Source organism: Aegilops tauschii, chromosome 2, assembly GCF_002575655.3.
Source record: "Aegilops tauschii subsp. strangulata cultivar AL8/78 chromosome 2, Aet v6.0, whole genome shotgun sequence".
Taxonomy (NCBI): domain Eukaryota; kingdom Viridiplantae; phylum Streptophyta; class Magnoliopsida; order Poales; family Poaceae; genus Aegilops; species Aegilops tauschii.
In genome coordinates this window covers 463810147-463827418 of record NC_053036.3, presented here as the reverse complement: position 1 = coordinate 463827418, position 17272 = coordinate 463810147, and the positions used below count along the sequence as shown (strand labels likewise).

The 17272-nt window shown below is 45.6% G+C and overlaps 1 protein-coding gene across 1 annotated transcript; it reads right to left on the bottom strand.

The window, feature by feature from the left end:
* Positions 1–7598: 7598 nt before the first annotated feature.
* LOC109781713 (nuclear transcription factor Y subunit B-11) lies at positions 7599–8656 on the bottom strand. Its single transcript, XM_020340311.4, has one exon. It carries the CDS (start codon positions 8536–8538, stop codon positions 7789–7791), a length of 750 nt encoding a protein of 249 aa, XP_020195900.1. The 5' UTR covers positions 8539–8656; the 3' UTR covers positions 7599–7788.
* Positions 8657–17272: the final 8616 nt, after the last annotated feature.

Sequence of the window (17272 nt, the reverse complement as noted above, 5' to 3'; positions counted from 1 at the left end):
CGCTCCGGGTGTTTGGAGTGTAGAAAATTATTGTGTTCGTCCATATACGGAGCCACCAAGGCGGAATTCTATAGAACTGTGTAGTGTGCTTCAGTGAGAGAATGTCTGTCCATACATATTATTTGATCCCCTCCTAGCGTGCCTTTTCCATCCAGTCTGCCCTTATGCCGCGATTCAGGAACACCAATCGGCTTAAGGTCAGGAATAAAGTCAATACAAAACTCAATGACCTCCTCATTTTCATGGCCCTTGGAGATGCTTCCTTCTGGCCTAGCACGGTTATGAACATATTTCTTTAAGACTCCCATGAACCTCTCAAAGGGGAACATATTGTGTAGAAATACAGGACCCAAAACGTTAATCTCTTCGCATAGGTGAACTAGGACGTGCGTCATGATGTTGAAGAAGGATGGTGGGTACACCAACTCGAAACTGACAAAACATTGCACCAAATCATTCTCTAACCTTGGTATGATTTCTGGATCGATTACCTTCTGAGAGATTGCATTGAGGAATGCACATAGCTTCACAATGGCTAATCGAACGTTTTCCGATAGAAGCCCCCTCAATGCAACCGGAAGCAGTTGCGTCATAATCACGTGGCAGTCATGAGACTTTAGGTTCTGGAACTTTTTCTCTGCCATATTTATTATTCCCTTTATATTTGACGAGAAGCCAGACGGTACCTTAATACTGAGCAGGCATTCAAAGAAGATTTCCTTCTCTTCTTTGCTAAGAGCGTAGCTGGCATGACCCTGATGTATGCCGTCTTTTCCGTGCTTACGTTGCTGGTCCTCCCGTGCCTCAGGTGTATCTTTTGTCTTCCCATACACGCCCAAGAAGCCAAGCAGGGTCACACAAAGATTCTTCGTCACGTGCATCACATCGATTGCGGAGCGGACCTCTAGGTCTTTCCAATAGGGCAGGTCCCAAAATATAGATTTGTTCTTCCACATGGGTGCGCGTCCGTCAGCGTCATTCGGAACAGGTTGTTCGCCAGGACCCTTTCCAAAGACTACCTTCAAATCCTTGACCATATCATGTACATCAGCACCAGTACGGTGGCGAGGCTTCGTCCGGTGTTCTGCCTCACCTTTGAAATGCTTGCCTTTCTTTCTTACGGGATGCCTGCTCGGAAGAAATCGACGATGTCCCAGGTACACATTCTTCCTACTATTATCCAAATATATACTGTCGGTATCATCCAAACAGTGCGTGCATGCGGGGTATCCCTTGTTTGTCTGTCCTGAAAGGTTACTGAGAGCAGGCCAATCATTGATGGTCACGAACAGCAACGCCTTTAGGTCAAATTCTTCCTGTCCGTGCTCATCCCACGCACGTACACCTGTTCCATTCCACAGCTGTAAGAGTTCTTCAACTAATGGCCTTAGGTACACATCAATGTCGTTATCGGGTTGCTTAGGGCCTTGGATGAGCACTGGCATCATAATGAACTTCCGCTTCATGCACAACCAAGGAGGAAGGTTATACAAACATAAAGTCACAGGCCAGGTGCTATGGTTGATGCTCTGCTCCCCAAAGGGATTAATGCCATCTGCGCTTAGACCAAACCATACGTTCCTTGCGTCACCTGCAAACTCCTTCCTGTACTTTCTCTCGATTTTTCTCCACTGCGACCCGTCAGCGGGTACTCTCAACTTTCCGCCTTTCTTATGGTCTTCACTGTGACATCGCATCGTCTTGGCATGCTCTTTGTTTTGGAACAAATGTTTCAACCGTGGTATTATAGGAGCATACCACATCACCTTGGCAGGAATCTTCTTCCTGGGGCGCTCGCCCTCGACATCACCAGGGTCATCGCGGCTGATCTTATAGCGCAATGCACCACATACCGGGCAAGCGTTCAAATCCTCGTACTCACCGCGGTAGAGGATGCAGTCATTAGGGCATGCATGTATCTTCTGCACCTCTAACCCTAGAGGGCAGACAGCCTTCTTTGCTTCGTACGTACTCTCGGGCAATTCATTGTCCTTTGGAAGCATATTCTTTATCATTACCAGCAACTTTCCAAATCCCTTGTCAGATACACCATTCTCTACCTTCCATTGCAGCAATTCCAGTGTGGTGCCCAACATTTTCTTGTCAGCTTCGCAATTCGGGTACAACAATTTCTTGTGATCCTCTAACATGCGCTGCAACTTCTTCTTCTCCAAATCACTTGCGCAGTTTCTCTTTGCATCGGCAATGGCCCGACCTAGATCATCAACGGGCTCATCTGATGCCTCTTCTTCAGCTTCTTCCCGCATTGCCGGCTCAGCTTCTTCCCCCATTGTTGTATCATCGTATTCAGGGAACCCATGGCCAGGATAGCTGTCGTTGTCCTCTTCTTCTTCATTGTCTTCCATCATAACCCCTCTTTCTCCGTGCTTGGTCCAAACATTATAGTGGGGCATGAAACCGGACTCAAACAGGTGGACGTGAATGGTTCTTGACTTAGAGTAATTGTGATCATTCTTACAGCCAGCACATGGACAAGGCATAAAACCATCCGCCCGCTTGTTTGCCTCAGCCGCAAGTAGAAAAGTTTGCACGCCATTAATGAACTCGGGAGAGCATCGGTCATCGTACATCCATTGTCGGCTCATCTTCATTACACAACACCGAAAAGACCAAATTAATACAAGTTCATACATAAAGTTCATACAACACTTAAATGCAACAAACAAATAACTCTCTAGCTAAAGCATTTAAATGCAACAACAAATGCGATCAAGATCGCAACTAAGGTAACAATTGATCCAACAACATAATGATACCAAGCCTCACTATCAATGGCATATTTTCTAATCTTTCTAATCTTCAAGCGCATTTTCTCCATCTTGATCTTGTGATCATCGACGACATCGACAACATGCAACTCCAATTCCATCTTCTCCCCCTCAATTCTTTTCAATTTTTCTTTCAAATACTCGTTTTCTCTTTCAACTAAATTTAACCTCTCGATAATAGGGTCGGTTGGAATTTCCGGTTCACATACCTCCTAGATAAAAATATCTATGTCAACTTGATGGGCATAATTTGTCATAAAAACGAAATGCAACAAATAGTTTTAAAAGAGAATATACCACATCCGAGTCATAACAAGGACGAGGGCCGATGGGGACGGATATCAAAACCATGGCACTATGTATAACAAACAACGTACGGGTAAGAGAATTATACGAGTAACTATATATCCAAATCACACAAACATCAATTTTTTTATATAAAACATTCATGAACAAGAGGCTCACCACAAGGTGGTGCCGGCGATGGGACGGTGCGGGCGATCGAAGGTGGTTACGATGGAGATTTAGAAGGCACTAAGTAAACCACACCTACATATGCAAACTAAGTGTTATTTTTGACCTCAAATTGCATATAAATCAAATACTAGCACATATAATTCCTCCCAAATTATTAAACTCACAAATTAATCACTATATAAAGCATTGCAAGAGCTAATCTAGCAATGAGAGATGAAAGGACAAAGTTGCTAACCTTTGTGATCATTTGAATGGATGGGGGCCTTCAAATCTGGACAAATTTTGGGCAAAATGTGTGATGAGCTCGAGAGGAAGAGGGGAAGAACAGAGAGGAGAGGGGAAAGGGGAAGAACAGAGCAAGCTCGGGTGGACGAAGGGTTTATGTAGGACGACCTTTAGTACCGGTTCGTGACACGAACCGGTACTAAAGGTGCTGGAGGGGCCCCAGACTGACAACATCCTGCCACCACTCTCATTAGTACCGGTTCGTGGCATGAACCGGTGCTAAAGGTTCGCCACGAACCGGTACTAATGAGAGCGGCCCGGCTAGCCGTTGGAACCAGCACTAATGGACACATTAGTGCCGGCTCAAATTCAAACCGGCACTAATGTGCTTCACATTTGACCCTTTTTCTACTAGTGTGGGTTCTTATGAGCAGCTATTAGTGACACTCCAAAAAAGCAGTTATTAATATGTCTCTATCATATATCGTATGCTTTATCCAAATCCTCCGTCTATATCATCTATTTTATGATTTATGCAAATCCTCCATTATCCCTTTCTAGAAGTCCCAAATGGATGATAAATATATTGGGATACCATATGATGTTGGAAGATCTGTAAACGGTGGTTTCAAATATTTGAAGGACATAGTATTAAAGGATGGATATAGCAGACATTATTATCATACGGGTAAATATATGACCCCCAATATCTGTTTTTCCTGCCTCCTTGTGAGGCCACGTCATCACTAATCCTTCTGCTTGGCGGCACGGCTTAGCCCATCGTTTCTACTCTCTAGCTAAAAAGACATTGTGTATGTGAGCAAGCCGCGGAGACATCCTAATCGGCGCCTTGTGCGCCGGTTAGGAGTTCTGGCGCCCACGCACCCGTAGCCATGGGCTGGCCCATTCACATGGTGACACAGTCGCTTCGCCATGGTGCACTTGGTTTGCTCGGTCAACGCTTGACCAGTCAACCATTGACTTTTGAAAAAAAGCGCAAGTAAAAAAATCTAAAAAAATGCAAAAGGTTCGTGAATTCAAAAAGTTCATGGATTTTATTTTTTTGCAAAATTCAAAAAAGTTCATCAATTAAAAAAAATTGGATTTGAAAAATTACATCAATTTTTTAAAAAAGTTTCACGGATATTGGAAAAAGGTTCGCGGATTGGGAAAAAGTTCATTGATTTTGGAAAAAAAAACATGGATTTGAAAATTCTCGTTGATTTTGGAATACAAATCATGGATTTGAAAATTTTCATGACTTGGAAAGGTTCGTAATTTGGAAATGTTTTGCAAAATGAGAAAAAGCTCACGTATTTGAAAAAAAAACACAAGATTTTTAAAAAAAGTTTGTAATTTGAAAAAAAATCACGAATTTGAAAAAAGTTAACAGAAATTTGGAAAAAGAGAAACAAATTTGGAAAAAGTGCACGAATTTGTGAAAAGTTCACGAATTTGATAGAAAACGAAAAATGCAAAAATAAAGAGAAGGAAAAAAGAAACTAAAACAGAAAAAATAGAAAGAAAACGAAGAATGAAAAACAAGATGAGAAAACAGGCAAACACCAATGCTGGGAAAAGCAGAAGAAAAGCTGCCCAGAAAAACCGTCAATATAGTCAGGTTCTCGAAAAAAGCAGTGGAAAAAAAAGACCTACATGGGCCCGCCCATTTACATACATAGTGTAGTGGATTGGTGTGCACTGGTTAGCGAATTGTACTATAACCGGCGCTTAAGGCCCAGATAGGAGTTGGGCAAGCAATGAAAGACACGTGGGCTACACGTCATTTAGCTGGCTTGGTCGTTCGTGGTAGCCCATGCAACTAACACATGGTTGTAGCTGGCCTATTTGGTAGCCCATGCAATTAGATTCATCTTCACCATTGCTAGTGGTTATTGCCGCCGCGCATCGATGCGACTTTTGGCCACAAATGCAACCACCAAGGCACATGAGAACAACAACAATATTCATCACTCTGTCCTCCATTCACTCAGCAAATGCAGCGAAGAGTACTACATTCAACTGAGTGGTCGTGTCATATCTCTTATCCTCCCCCGCCAATGTCTTTAGTACGTCTCCCCCCTCCACACATCTCCACTGCTTCTCCTCTAAGCCTCTACATCCTCTTCTGTTTCTCCTGCAATATTATATCATAGTCTCATATGCGCTCCGCCTCCACTGAAAACACCAACGAAGCAACGATATGACTTCTCCAGTCCACGAGATGATGCACAAGAAAACATCACATCAAGGATTTGAGATCTTGCTAAATGGAGCAACTACAAGTGATCGGAAGAAGCTCCACCCATGACCCCTTGTCGCCTCGTTCGGCCACAAAGAGCTCGTGGTAAACGATGAGACTGCACACGAAGACTAGTGTCGGCTATGGTTATCTCATCCTGAAATCCCCAAATTTACATAGCTCTTTTTTTCGTTCCGATGTGCTTGTTAAGACATATTAACTTAAGGATTTTTTTAGATCGTTTCATGTTGGATAATAGGAACAATTTTCATGTCATCGATTCATGTTGGATAATAGGATGACATACTAATATAAACTAATATATTGTGTTTTCTAGACCTTCACTAGGATGTGGAGTTTCTGTATTCTCATGGATGCATGATTGCGGGGTGATGTAGCTGCAGATGCACCCTTCCATGCTGCACATCCTTCAGCACGATGTCTCTACATATCTTGCGGCACTCTCCTCCTGTCCCGTTGTGCGGAACGTTAATTTACATCTTGATGGGTCATAACCATTAGTATCCACTAGGGTTCGGTATTGCAAAGAGATGGACATGGGGATGGTGATGACGATGGTTGATATCAGAGTCTCCTTGAACGAGATGATGGCATGGCAGACCTCTTCTTGTCGATTCCCCCTCCGGATTCCTATAGGGTTTTTTGTTCTGGATGATCAGTTATGACCTCTTTGTTGCTCTCCCTCCCGATCTAAGACCACGGGGTTAAGATAGCTGACCAGGCAGTGGTGGTAGCGGCTGGTACGAGTGCGTGTTGATGAGTGATATTTTTGCACTCATTCCACCATTGTTTAAGCCGGATAATCCCGTAACTTCTGAGAGAATCACTTTGATATTCCTACTCATGACTAATGAATGCAGGAAATTGCGATATCCTTTGATAAATATGATTCCATACGAAATGGACAAAAGAAGGAAGAAAATCATCATGTATATGGAAATCCCAAGTGTGGGAACCAAGCCGAGTCAATTGGGGGGTGCACCAAAGGGAACAAAGTGATCGACGACGTCTGGTACGACCGCAGCCGGTCGTACCAGCTGCCATGAACACCGTGACGATCATCTGAACACACTTTGTATAGTGGGTCAAGCCTAATTCGTGACTCATGAGGGGGGTGGGGGGTGGGGGTGGGCATCAAGAAACGCTGCAGAAAGCAAGAACACCACCAGAAGCCATTTCACAAGCCCTAGCCGTCGCCATGAAGGTGTGATCTATTTCAGACTGTTGTACTTACATTGCCTTAACTAATTCGTGGATCCGCGTGAAGCCAATGTGCAATACATGGAGAGCAGAGGGAGGACTCTCAAGCTACTCTTACATACATTTTTCTTTGAAAAGGACTTCGACTACTATTTGAAGATACATACGCCAACTCAAAAAAGAAGAAGATACATGCCATCTACTCGCAAAAATATCTTCGATCGAATATGGTATCTTGTGCATTTGTAAAAGGGCAGGACAAAGCGCAAAGGGTCATTGTGAGAGAGGTGCCAGAGTAGGTGCCACTCTTATCCCTAGCTCTCTCACAGAAACTTTTTCTTCTACTTCTTATGCTTTTTCGGGTTCAAATATTCGCGCCATCACATCGCACAATAATAGAAAATATGTGAGGACAACTTGGATACTCTTCTTCATTGCTTAGATTAACCATGACGTACGGGAGCTTAAGGTCTGACTAAGTTACTTGTTTCAGTTGCAGGCTTTGCACTAGGAAAATCATATGCTAGTACGCGCAGTCCTTTGGTGGTTTGAATAGTTTTGATTGCTACAGCTGATTAATTAATTTTGTTAACCGGAGATTTGATTGTGGAATAAACTGGATTGTGCCATTTGTCACACTCGTGGGCACATCGCTCGAATATTTCATTAAACAAAGTGTAGCAAAAGATAATAACTGGAACCGCTCGTACAACATTTTTCGTGTAAAAAAGGGAATCATGATGACTGTATTAGTCTATAGGTGATTAAGAAGAGTAGCAGCATTTATCAGAAGGCAGATTAACTTGAGTACTCCCGTCGAGAACACATCTATCTTCACCATTGCACCGCGCCGTGGAGGTGGCCAGCGAACTCCCTTTCCCCTCCGGCGCCGTTCTTCCCGCGATCGCCACCGAAGGCAGCCTCGAAATCAACCCCCCTTGCACCCTCCACGCCGCCGTACGCCCTCCGTCCATGCGCCGCACCCGGCGCCGCGTAGAACGTTGTCCCGGTCCCGGGGCTGAACCCCATGTTGACGCCCATCATGAGCCCGACGTGCGCGTCGTGGCCGCCCACGTCGCTATCCTGGACGCCGCGGTCGCCAGCCCCGTGCGGGTACGGCGGCGCCAGGGCATCGCCGGCGGCAGAGAGGGAGGAATGCGCGTCGTCGTCGCCGTGCCGCGAGCCGCCGACCACGGCGGCCTTCTCGCCCTCAACCTCGCGGTAGCGGTTGAGGTAGGCCTTGAGCGGCGCGACGTAGACCTCGAAGCCGAGCGTGGTCATGGCCCAGAGCAGGTCGTCGCCGTTGATGGTCTTGCGCTTCTCCCGCTGGCACTTGTCGGAGGCCTCGCCGGTGACGAAGCTGATGAACTCGGACACGCACTCCTGCACCGTCTCCTTGGCCTCCTTGGAGATCTTGGCGTTGGCCGGGAGGGAGCGCTTCATGATGCGGCTAACGTTGGCGATCGGGAGGAACCGGTCCTGCTCCTTGGCCGGCGAGTCGCCCCCGCCGTTGTCCGACGACGGGCTGCCCACCGGGCTCAGCAGGTGGCTCTGCTGCTGCCCGTAGCTCTTCCTGCTCTTCATGTCCACGCTAGCTGCCCCTCTTTTGCTCAGAAAAATGTCCAGGCCGGCTAGCTAGCTAGCTAGCAGCAGTAGTACTGGCAGTAGGTGAGTGAGAGGAGTTGAGGAGGTATCGAGCGGGGTGATCTCCATTTAAAGATGGAGAGATGCGAGTGGGAGGACGGCATCGATGCGGACGGATGCAATTCTGGCTTTAGCTTACAAAAAAAGTATGATTAGATGAGCTAGACTTTGTCTAAGGCATCAGGTACCTTATTTCCCTGCTCAAAATTAAAAGCCAGCTGCATTCCCTTGACATACTACGTTCGCTTTGATGGCTGTGTGCATCGCTCGACGCAGAGTCCGGAGGTAATCCTCCTTTCCGGAAAAAAAGAACTACGTTCGCTTTGAGATTTGTGCAACCATAACACAAAACCATATATCCTCATAGCTCCTTCCCCCTCCCCTTCGTCGAACCATAGTCGTAAACATGGAGAAAATCAGCGAAAAAATCATGCAGCTAGTGCTCCGAAATTCCAAAAAACATTCCACTACACAGTTCACATGAGGTTGTGCCACCACTCATGTCACCTCGGGAAATGGTATCAACGAAGAGTTGATGTTCCTAGGTCAATGGCAAGGACTAATACATTAGTGGAATCGATGAGGGACAACCTTTTTTACCAAAAAAAGAGGGAATCATCCCTCTCGTGCTTTGGCTTCACATACAAAAGAAATCTAAACACTGAACTAAATATTATATCTGAATAGGAATAATATATGTTATGTTTTATTCTGCCACGATCAACAACTAATCTACTAACCAATCTCCTTTATTGTTTGTTCATGTTTGCTTTAGTCCCACATTGGTTATGAGAGAAGGCAGAACATGACTTATAAGAGCGGGGTGTCCCCTTCTATCAGGCTAGTTTTTTAATGCCTCTCATAGATCGGTAGTGTCTTCGGGCCCATGACACATGTGAGTAGAAAATGCTGGTTAGCGGACGGGATTGCACTAAGAGGTCGGTTATGGTTCAATCATAATAAATCGCCCATGTAAAAAGAAAAACCTATACAGTGTCTTTCTTAAAAAAATCTTCCTAATGTTATTTTGCACCTTGAACCAAATCATGCTGCCACCACTTTTCTCACAAGCAAAGATCAAGTACATGATGGGAGAATTCGGGAAAGTAGTTGCACACGACATATGGGGTCAAGGACAAATATATTTTTTATAAAGGAAGTGTATTGATATGAAGACAAAATTAGTAACATGCAGCCTCTGCAACAACACGATATCAAGAGTTATGTAAGACACTGAGGATGCACAGAACTAAATTATCAAAAAGGAAAAGAGAAAACTGCAATGATGATCCATGACAAACAGCCAAACTGACCAACCATAACACTAGGACCACGAGGATAGTTCTCCAAAACCAACGCCTCCAAGAGAAACATGATAACATCAAACAACCCAACGAGACTAGACTCATATGGTAGAGACAACTCCAACATTCTCCTCTTCATGCTCACCAAGCTTTGCATCAACCTCCTCTACCCCGCCGCAACGTCCTCATTGTCTACCACCGCACCAAAAAAAAGGATTCCTCTATTGCACCACTACTTTCCAAATTGCTCCTCTGGGATCAAGCCCTCTTTTTTGTAAAGGAAGAAACTGCTTGCCATGTATATTAATTTGTGCTTATTTTAATTGTCTTATGTGTGTTATGTCTTTTCACTTCAAGTGTTTGCAGTAAAGGACCTACCAAGCATGCATGCTGTGGGAAATTGTGATCTTTAGTCAATGCCAATTGTGGTGTTCCATGCCACAATTTAAATTGGTTCCATTAGTTGATTACCATTTTTAAGAACATCCATGACAAGGTTGCACTCTAAGTTATTGGAATCAGTAAGCCTCCTGCAACTGACTGTATATAGTGCATTGGAAGAACATATCAGGTTATCCTAGCATTTGGGGTTCTCCTAGTACTATTAGACCGAAAAATTACCCCTAAAGAGTTCCAAACATAAGCACATATATTGAGCTAGCATCTACCATCACATAAATATGATTACGCTTCATGTTCGATAAATGAAAATTAGAAGATTAATCTTGGTAGAGGTAGACAACAAAAATCATCCAAATTTGAATTTATTATTGTTCACACTAAAATTTGTAATTCTGTTTCTAAAGACTTGTATGAAAGTTAGTCCAAGGCAGTTGACCAGTAACTAGGCTACAATTGTGATGGACAAGATGTTGGCATGAGACACGCCAACAAGCTACGAGTGTCGAGAGTTCCTCAAACTGCCATTGGAAAATATGTTGAGAATGTCAAAACACATCATTATTGTCATCAGTCGTCGCGTGTGCGAGACAATGGCTCTGACTCCACTACTCATTCGAGGCCAAACCCCACAGTAGTGGCAACATGTCCAAGATGGTGTGGTGACAAGTTATCGATCACATATGCATTGAAGTAGCTCCAACTTTGGCGAGAAGGAAAGCTCGCAAGGTACATTGAGAAGCACACTCACTTGCATTAAAGCCATGCAATATAGTCCATCGTTGCCATACAAGATGTCCTTCCAACAATGGATCTAGGGAAACCTCCTTGACATCTACCCGTGACCATTAACCGGTACCATGAGCCACTGAGCATCCAATCACTGGTGTCCCAACTAATTAATTGGCCTCTAAGGATGAAGCACAACGTGTAAGTGTCATCAACGCCTGTCCCACGCGACCCTACATTTGAGATTTCCCTCTTAGCTCACAAAGGAGAAATAGATTCAACCCAAAGTGACGCCTTCGATTAGATGAATGGCGTCCACACTGATGTTGGCATTGCCAGTTTTGTCTTGTGCATTCTTTATCGTGTCCAACTTTACTTGGTATTCAATGCTCGGTTCTAGAAGTTTGTAACACCTAACCTCTAACTCCATTGGCTCCTTACCTTGGGATAGTATAAGAAGATAGGTTGTGCATTTTTTTAAACATGAGTTAATCTCGTTTTAAGCATCTTCGATGAAGAAGAATTAGTTACAAAGGTGTCGTCAAAGGAAACGAGAAAGAAAAGTGGGTTACAAAACTTGCGAAACATAAGAGATCAACATCAAGAAGAGCTTTCGATCAAAGCATTGTTTACCTCCTCCAAGACGAAGTAGAAGGCCCTTTGTCACTCTTCCTTACACAGCAACCCAGATGCCACCAACCATTTCACACACCTAGCTCGGGACGCTGCACTTTATGTTAGATGTGTCATTAAGGACACTAGATCACCACCACATGCATGGAAGAGGCAGCCACAACGCCTTTGGTCGCCCACCACCCCAACCTTGTGTTGTGGCCCTAATGCCCAATGGTGGAGCCACCTCCTAGTGAGTCTCGGTGGCTTCCCAGAAACCATACTGAGAATTTAGTAGTGTACGGAGATTTTGAGAGTAATATCCATGGAACAATGATCTACGCTTTGGTGTCATAAAGTTTTTCCTAGGCTCACTTAGTTGGCTAGCTCCGTCCTACAGGTGCCCCTTTGTAGGATCTATAGTCGCCCTCAACTCATGCCAACCGTATGCTGCCGGCTGAGATAACCCGAAAGATCCCAATGAAGCCCACTATGCCAGACGTGAAGAAGGAAGGCCCCACCATAGCCGCCGTCCACCACACGGGATTTGCCTCGCAGTTTTTACTTGTGGCAGGGAGGGGAGATGGCAGAGAAGGAGACAAGGAAAGTTACAACTTTTAGCTGTTCATATCACCCATAAATGATTCCAACTTAAAGCAACTTTTTTCCCATGTGTGTTAGGAACCAGTATAGCTCCGTCTTATTTTTTGAACTGTATATATTTACATGTGTCATAACTTCTAACTAACCTCACTACGTTTTGGATTAACATCCAACCATCGCCATCTCTACATCACTCTACATATGACATAAGTAATAAGATCACAATAGGTACAATCAAACTTAAATGTTTTCTATAGCAATGCGCAAAGTTTAGCCCCTAAGATTTATATACAAACTTGGAAGTTAGCAAAGCTACTATGTTTTTACAGACATGTCGTTGAGGTGCAATCTATTCAAGATTGGTATAGCTTACATAGCGCTAGAGGAGTTGTGGCGAGGAAATGCAGATTATGGCCCGTCTGATTGCCTTGTGTTTCAGAAACTGATTTGGTCTCTGCATGTGGTTTGAGTTTGACCCTTAATTATCTTAGATGGGGTCCATGCATGGCAACTTTTTGCCGCTTTTAGAGCTCCCCCCATCCAACCTCGCATGCTTTTTCTTTTGACTTTCAAATTTGATTCCATTATATATTTTGAACCAAACCAATTAATGTTTCGTTTACATATTCGGATTCCTTGAAACGGGGGCTTTGAAAGAATACCACTTTTGAATACGTTTTGATAAGTATTATTAACTTCAACAAGTTCCAACTATTAAAACTTGATAAAACTTATGATGAATCCAACAAGTTTTAAATAGTAAAACTTGAAGCCTGCACTCTAAACCGTAAGCCCTAAAGCCTAAACCTTAAACCCTAAAAAAACCAAAAAACTTGCTAAAAGTTGGTAAAATTTAATATTACGACTATCAAGCTTTAATAGTTGAAACTTGGTGAAGTATTTAAAAGTTATTAAAACGTGTTCAAAAGTGGTATTCTTTCAGAGCCCTTGTCGCAAGGAATACGGATATGCAAACGAAACACACATTAAATTTTTGGTTCAAAAGATATAATAAATTCAAATTTAAAAGTCAAAAGGAAAAACATGAGTAGTTGGAGAGGTCGACGTGCAAAAGGTTATCATACACGGACCTCATGTGCAAGAATTAAGAACTAATCACGTAAATGTGTTTATGAATCACGAAGCAATCGTGTGGCCACCAAGAAGCATGGTCCCACACCTAGGTGTCCCTGCGAATTTCCGTGTACATAACGTTAAGTAATTCATCGATTCATGCATCTAAACCAATCTGCAATATATCAAGAGCGGATGGATGACTATCACTTGAAACTATACTATTTGAAGATACATACCTTGTATTTGTCTAGTGATTAGATTCCAAAAAATATCTTTCATCGAATATTGTATCCTGTGAATTTGTAAAGGGCGGACAAAGCGCAAAGGGTCGTGTTGAGAGAGATGCACTCTTATCCCTAGCTCTGTCGAAAAAGTTTTTCTTCTTATTGTTTTGTTTGTGTTCTTCTTCTTTTTGGGTTGAAATATTCCCTCCATCACATCGCACAATAATAAAGAAGAATATGTGGCGACAAGTTGGATACCCGTCAGTGATTAGATTAACCATATCGGGAGCTTAAGATCTGATCATGTTACTTGTTTCAGCAGCAGGCTTTGCATTAGGAAATCAATATCCCAGTACGCGCAGTCCTTTGGAGGTTTGAATGGGGAACGGCTGATTAATTAGTTTTATTAACAGGAGATTTGATTGTCGAATAAACTGGATTGTGCCATTTGTCACACTCATGGGCACACACTGCCGTGATTGCTTGTTTTTAAGTGTTTAGACGCCTCTTCTGGGTTATTGGAATTTAGGGCAATTATATTCTTTATTAATCTAAAAAGACCTGAGAGAGACCACGACATACTTGTTCGAACTTGATTTCAACTTAACTCGTCTTTAGGTGGGAGACCAGTTCAAGGTAGCCGGCTTGTACCCTAAGTATATTACAAAAAGAAGTCATTTTCACTTGCAGAAACTAATATGAATCAACAGCATGTCAGTCACCTGAAAACTGGTTATCCCTAATTTCCAAATGAGCCGGTGCTGTCAGAGAACGATTAGCAGATTTGGAATTGAGGATAGCCGATGAACCAAACACAACCTTAATGTCTTATCGCCCACACATCCCCTTCTTCGTCTGAATCAACAGCATGGCAGCCACCTAAAAACTGGTTATCCATAATTGCTACAGGAGCTGGTGCTATTAGAGAATGATTAGCGGATTGGAATTAAGGATAGCCGAAGGACAAACACAACCTTTTTTTTTGCGGGATAAAAAAAGTATCTTATCGCCCACACATCTCCTTCGTCGTCTGAATCCAGCCACCTAAAAATTGGTTAATACTACAGGAGTTGGTGAGGCGACACCAAGGACATTGGGATTGGATGGAAGGGTCTGCAGGTGAGGGGTGGGGATGTGCTGCCTCCCTTTCGGTGGAGCGGTGTTTCGTTCTACATATTCTTGGCGGCGGCTCTTGGCGGCATGGAGCAGCGGAGGCTTGGCGTCAGATGTGTGGTGACGGACACGCGCAGGAGGTCGACGCTGTCTGGCGTCGTGGTGGCGTCGGCGGCAGCGAGACCGGGCAAGGCCGATGCAACAGTACAGCTCTGAAGATGGATAATTGTGGCGGCCTCATAACCGGCAGGCGTCCTGGTTAAGGAGCACGCCGGACTGGTGGGTGCCCATACCCGGTAGGCGTCCTGGTTGGGACCTCAGGTCTTAGATGCTAGGTTTGGCTGCGAGGTCTGTTTGGTATTAGGCTCAGACCATCAGCGCCCCTTCATCAGTTAGATAGGAGTAGCGACAGAGGTTGCGAAGATGGTGGCTTTGGTCTTACTGTTGTACGACTTTGTAAGGTCTTGTGTTAATAATTAATAAATTGGCCGTATGCATCGTTCAGATGCAGATGCCGGGGGTATTCCTCCTTTTCTAAAAAAAGGAGTTGGTGCTATTAGAGAACGATTAGCAGATATGAAATTGAGTATAGCCAATGAATCAAGCACAACCTCAATTTGATTGTGATGTCTGAAGTGGGCATTCGGCTTAAATCGATTTTAATCAACAACTGAAATTCACACAAAAATCAATAAACTAAAAATTTGCTTTTTTCTCAAATACCTACAAGTATGCGTATCATCACGTTAAAGGAGCGGCAAAGAAGCCAGATACAAGGCCTTTCGACCATTACAACGCTAATCACAAGAATTAGTCGCCACACCCATCATGCACACCCACCCTACCTACTATGATACATGCTAACCTATTCCAACCTCAAGCCAATGGCGATGAGGCAAGCCAGAGAGCAACCAAGTCGTGTCACAACCAACGCTGAGACCTCTACAACCAGACCAAAACCCAAAGCCAACACAAACCTACGTACCGCCACCCATTTGCGCCAAGAGGGAGATGGCAAGTGAACAGCACGGCCTAAGCGGACCTAGGGAGGGTGTCGTCGAAAGAGCGCCGGCGATAGTGTACATTGCGCCCAGGATGCCCACGCCCAGAACAGCGGCCGACCATGACTCAAGCCCACCATTGAGACTCCTCGAGCAGCAAGACGGCGCCTTCAAGAAGAAAACGACGCTATGATGCCGTCGCCGCCTGGTCCGGTGGCCGGACCAAAGGTTTCCCTTGAGCTCGAGGAAGAGAGCCAGATAAGGGCCAAAACAATGCCTCCAAGATGGGAACGGCGCCCACGGGCGTCGCCATTGTCAGCCTCTTCGAAGCATGGATTTCTCCTGACCAAGATCATGGAACCCAGCGCCCACCGGAGTTGCGCGAGCAGGTCAACCACCGCATCAAGAAGAGTAGCAAAGCATGGATTTCTCCTGACCAAGATCATGGAACCCAGCGCCCACCGGAGTTGCGCGAGCAGGTCAACCACCGCATCAAGAAGAGTAGCAATTCGCATCACAGTAGCCTCCACCACCAAGCCGGCCAGATCCGCCCGGATCGGATCGAGGCCCCACCACCTCCACCTCGCTGGAGGACGATAGCACGCACCAGGCAGGCCGGGGCAGAGCCGGAGCTATCCACGCCGGACCTGGTGGCGCCCATGCCCTGCCGTCCATGCCGACCCACTTCCACCTTGCCACGTCCACCTCCAACGACCATGCGGACTGGAACATGCCGCTCGAGACAGGCCAAGGCGCCACCACCACGCGGACTGGAACATGCCGCTCGAGACAGGCCAAGGCGCCACCAGCACGCGACCGGAGCAGGGGGAAGCCAGGCACCACGCCACGGCCAGGGGCAGCATCGACACGCCGCGCACGGGATCTGACGCCGGATCCAGCAGACCAGGCCCACTCCACGCCGCCGCGCAACCACCACCTAGCATCGGCCCAGCCACCGAGAAGGGCGCCTTCCCGTGAGCCGCACGAGCCGCCCAACGCCGGACCGCCGCACCACCGCACCGCGGCGCACCACTGGATCCACCAACCACCGCGAGATCCGCCCACGTCCACTGGGAGAATCGAAAGGAAAGGAAACGCCCCGCCGCCACCCTCCCAGGGCACGCACGGCTTCGTCGGCGCCCCCTCTTGTGGCGGCGCAGCGAGGGAGGGGGTGGGAGTAGTCCCGACGGCGTGGCTAGGGTTTTCCCCCATGTCTCCAGAGGAGGGCGATGCGGGAAGGGGGGACGGGGGCGAACCGAAAATTTGCTTAACCGTAAATTTTGGTTCGGTTTTCGGTTTAAACCAAGCTACGTCAAACCAAGTTTGAAGGAAGAGAGAGAGGCGTGAAATTTTGACAACAGGGGACAAGACAATCCCGAGATGGTATGTGCGCTAGGCAAAAATCAAAACCGTGGCTTCCACAGAACCTGCTCATGTCGTCGGTTGGGGCAGCTAAGCACGACTAGCGGCGCCGACGGCTGCCAGAGCTTCTAACGGCGACACTAGGTTAGAGCATTTACAGCCGAACTTCAAATACAGTCCCTCAAACGCTCGCGGACGCGCATGGACACTCCTTATATTTCTCATTCTGCATCCGCGTATCTCATATCCG

Coding starts and splice junctions, on each gene's coding strand:
- LOC109781713 (XM_020340311.4), bottom strand. CDS start 8,538: ATGAAGAGCAGGAAGAGCTACGGGCAGCAGCAGAGCCACCTGCTGAGC.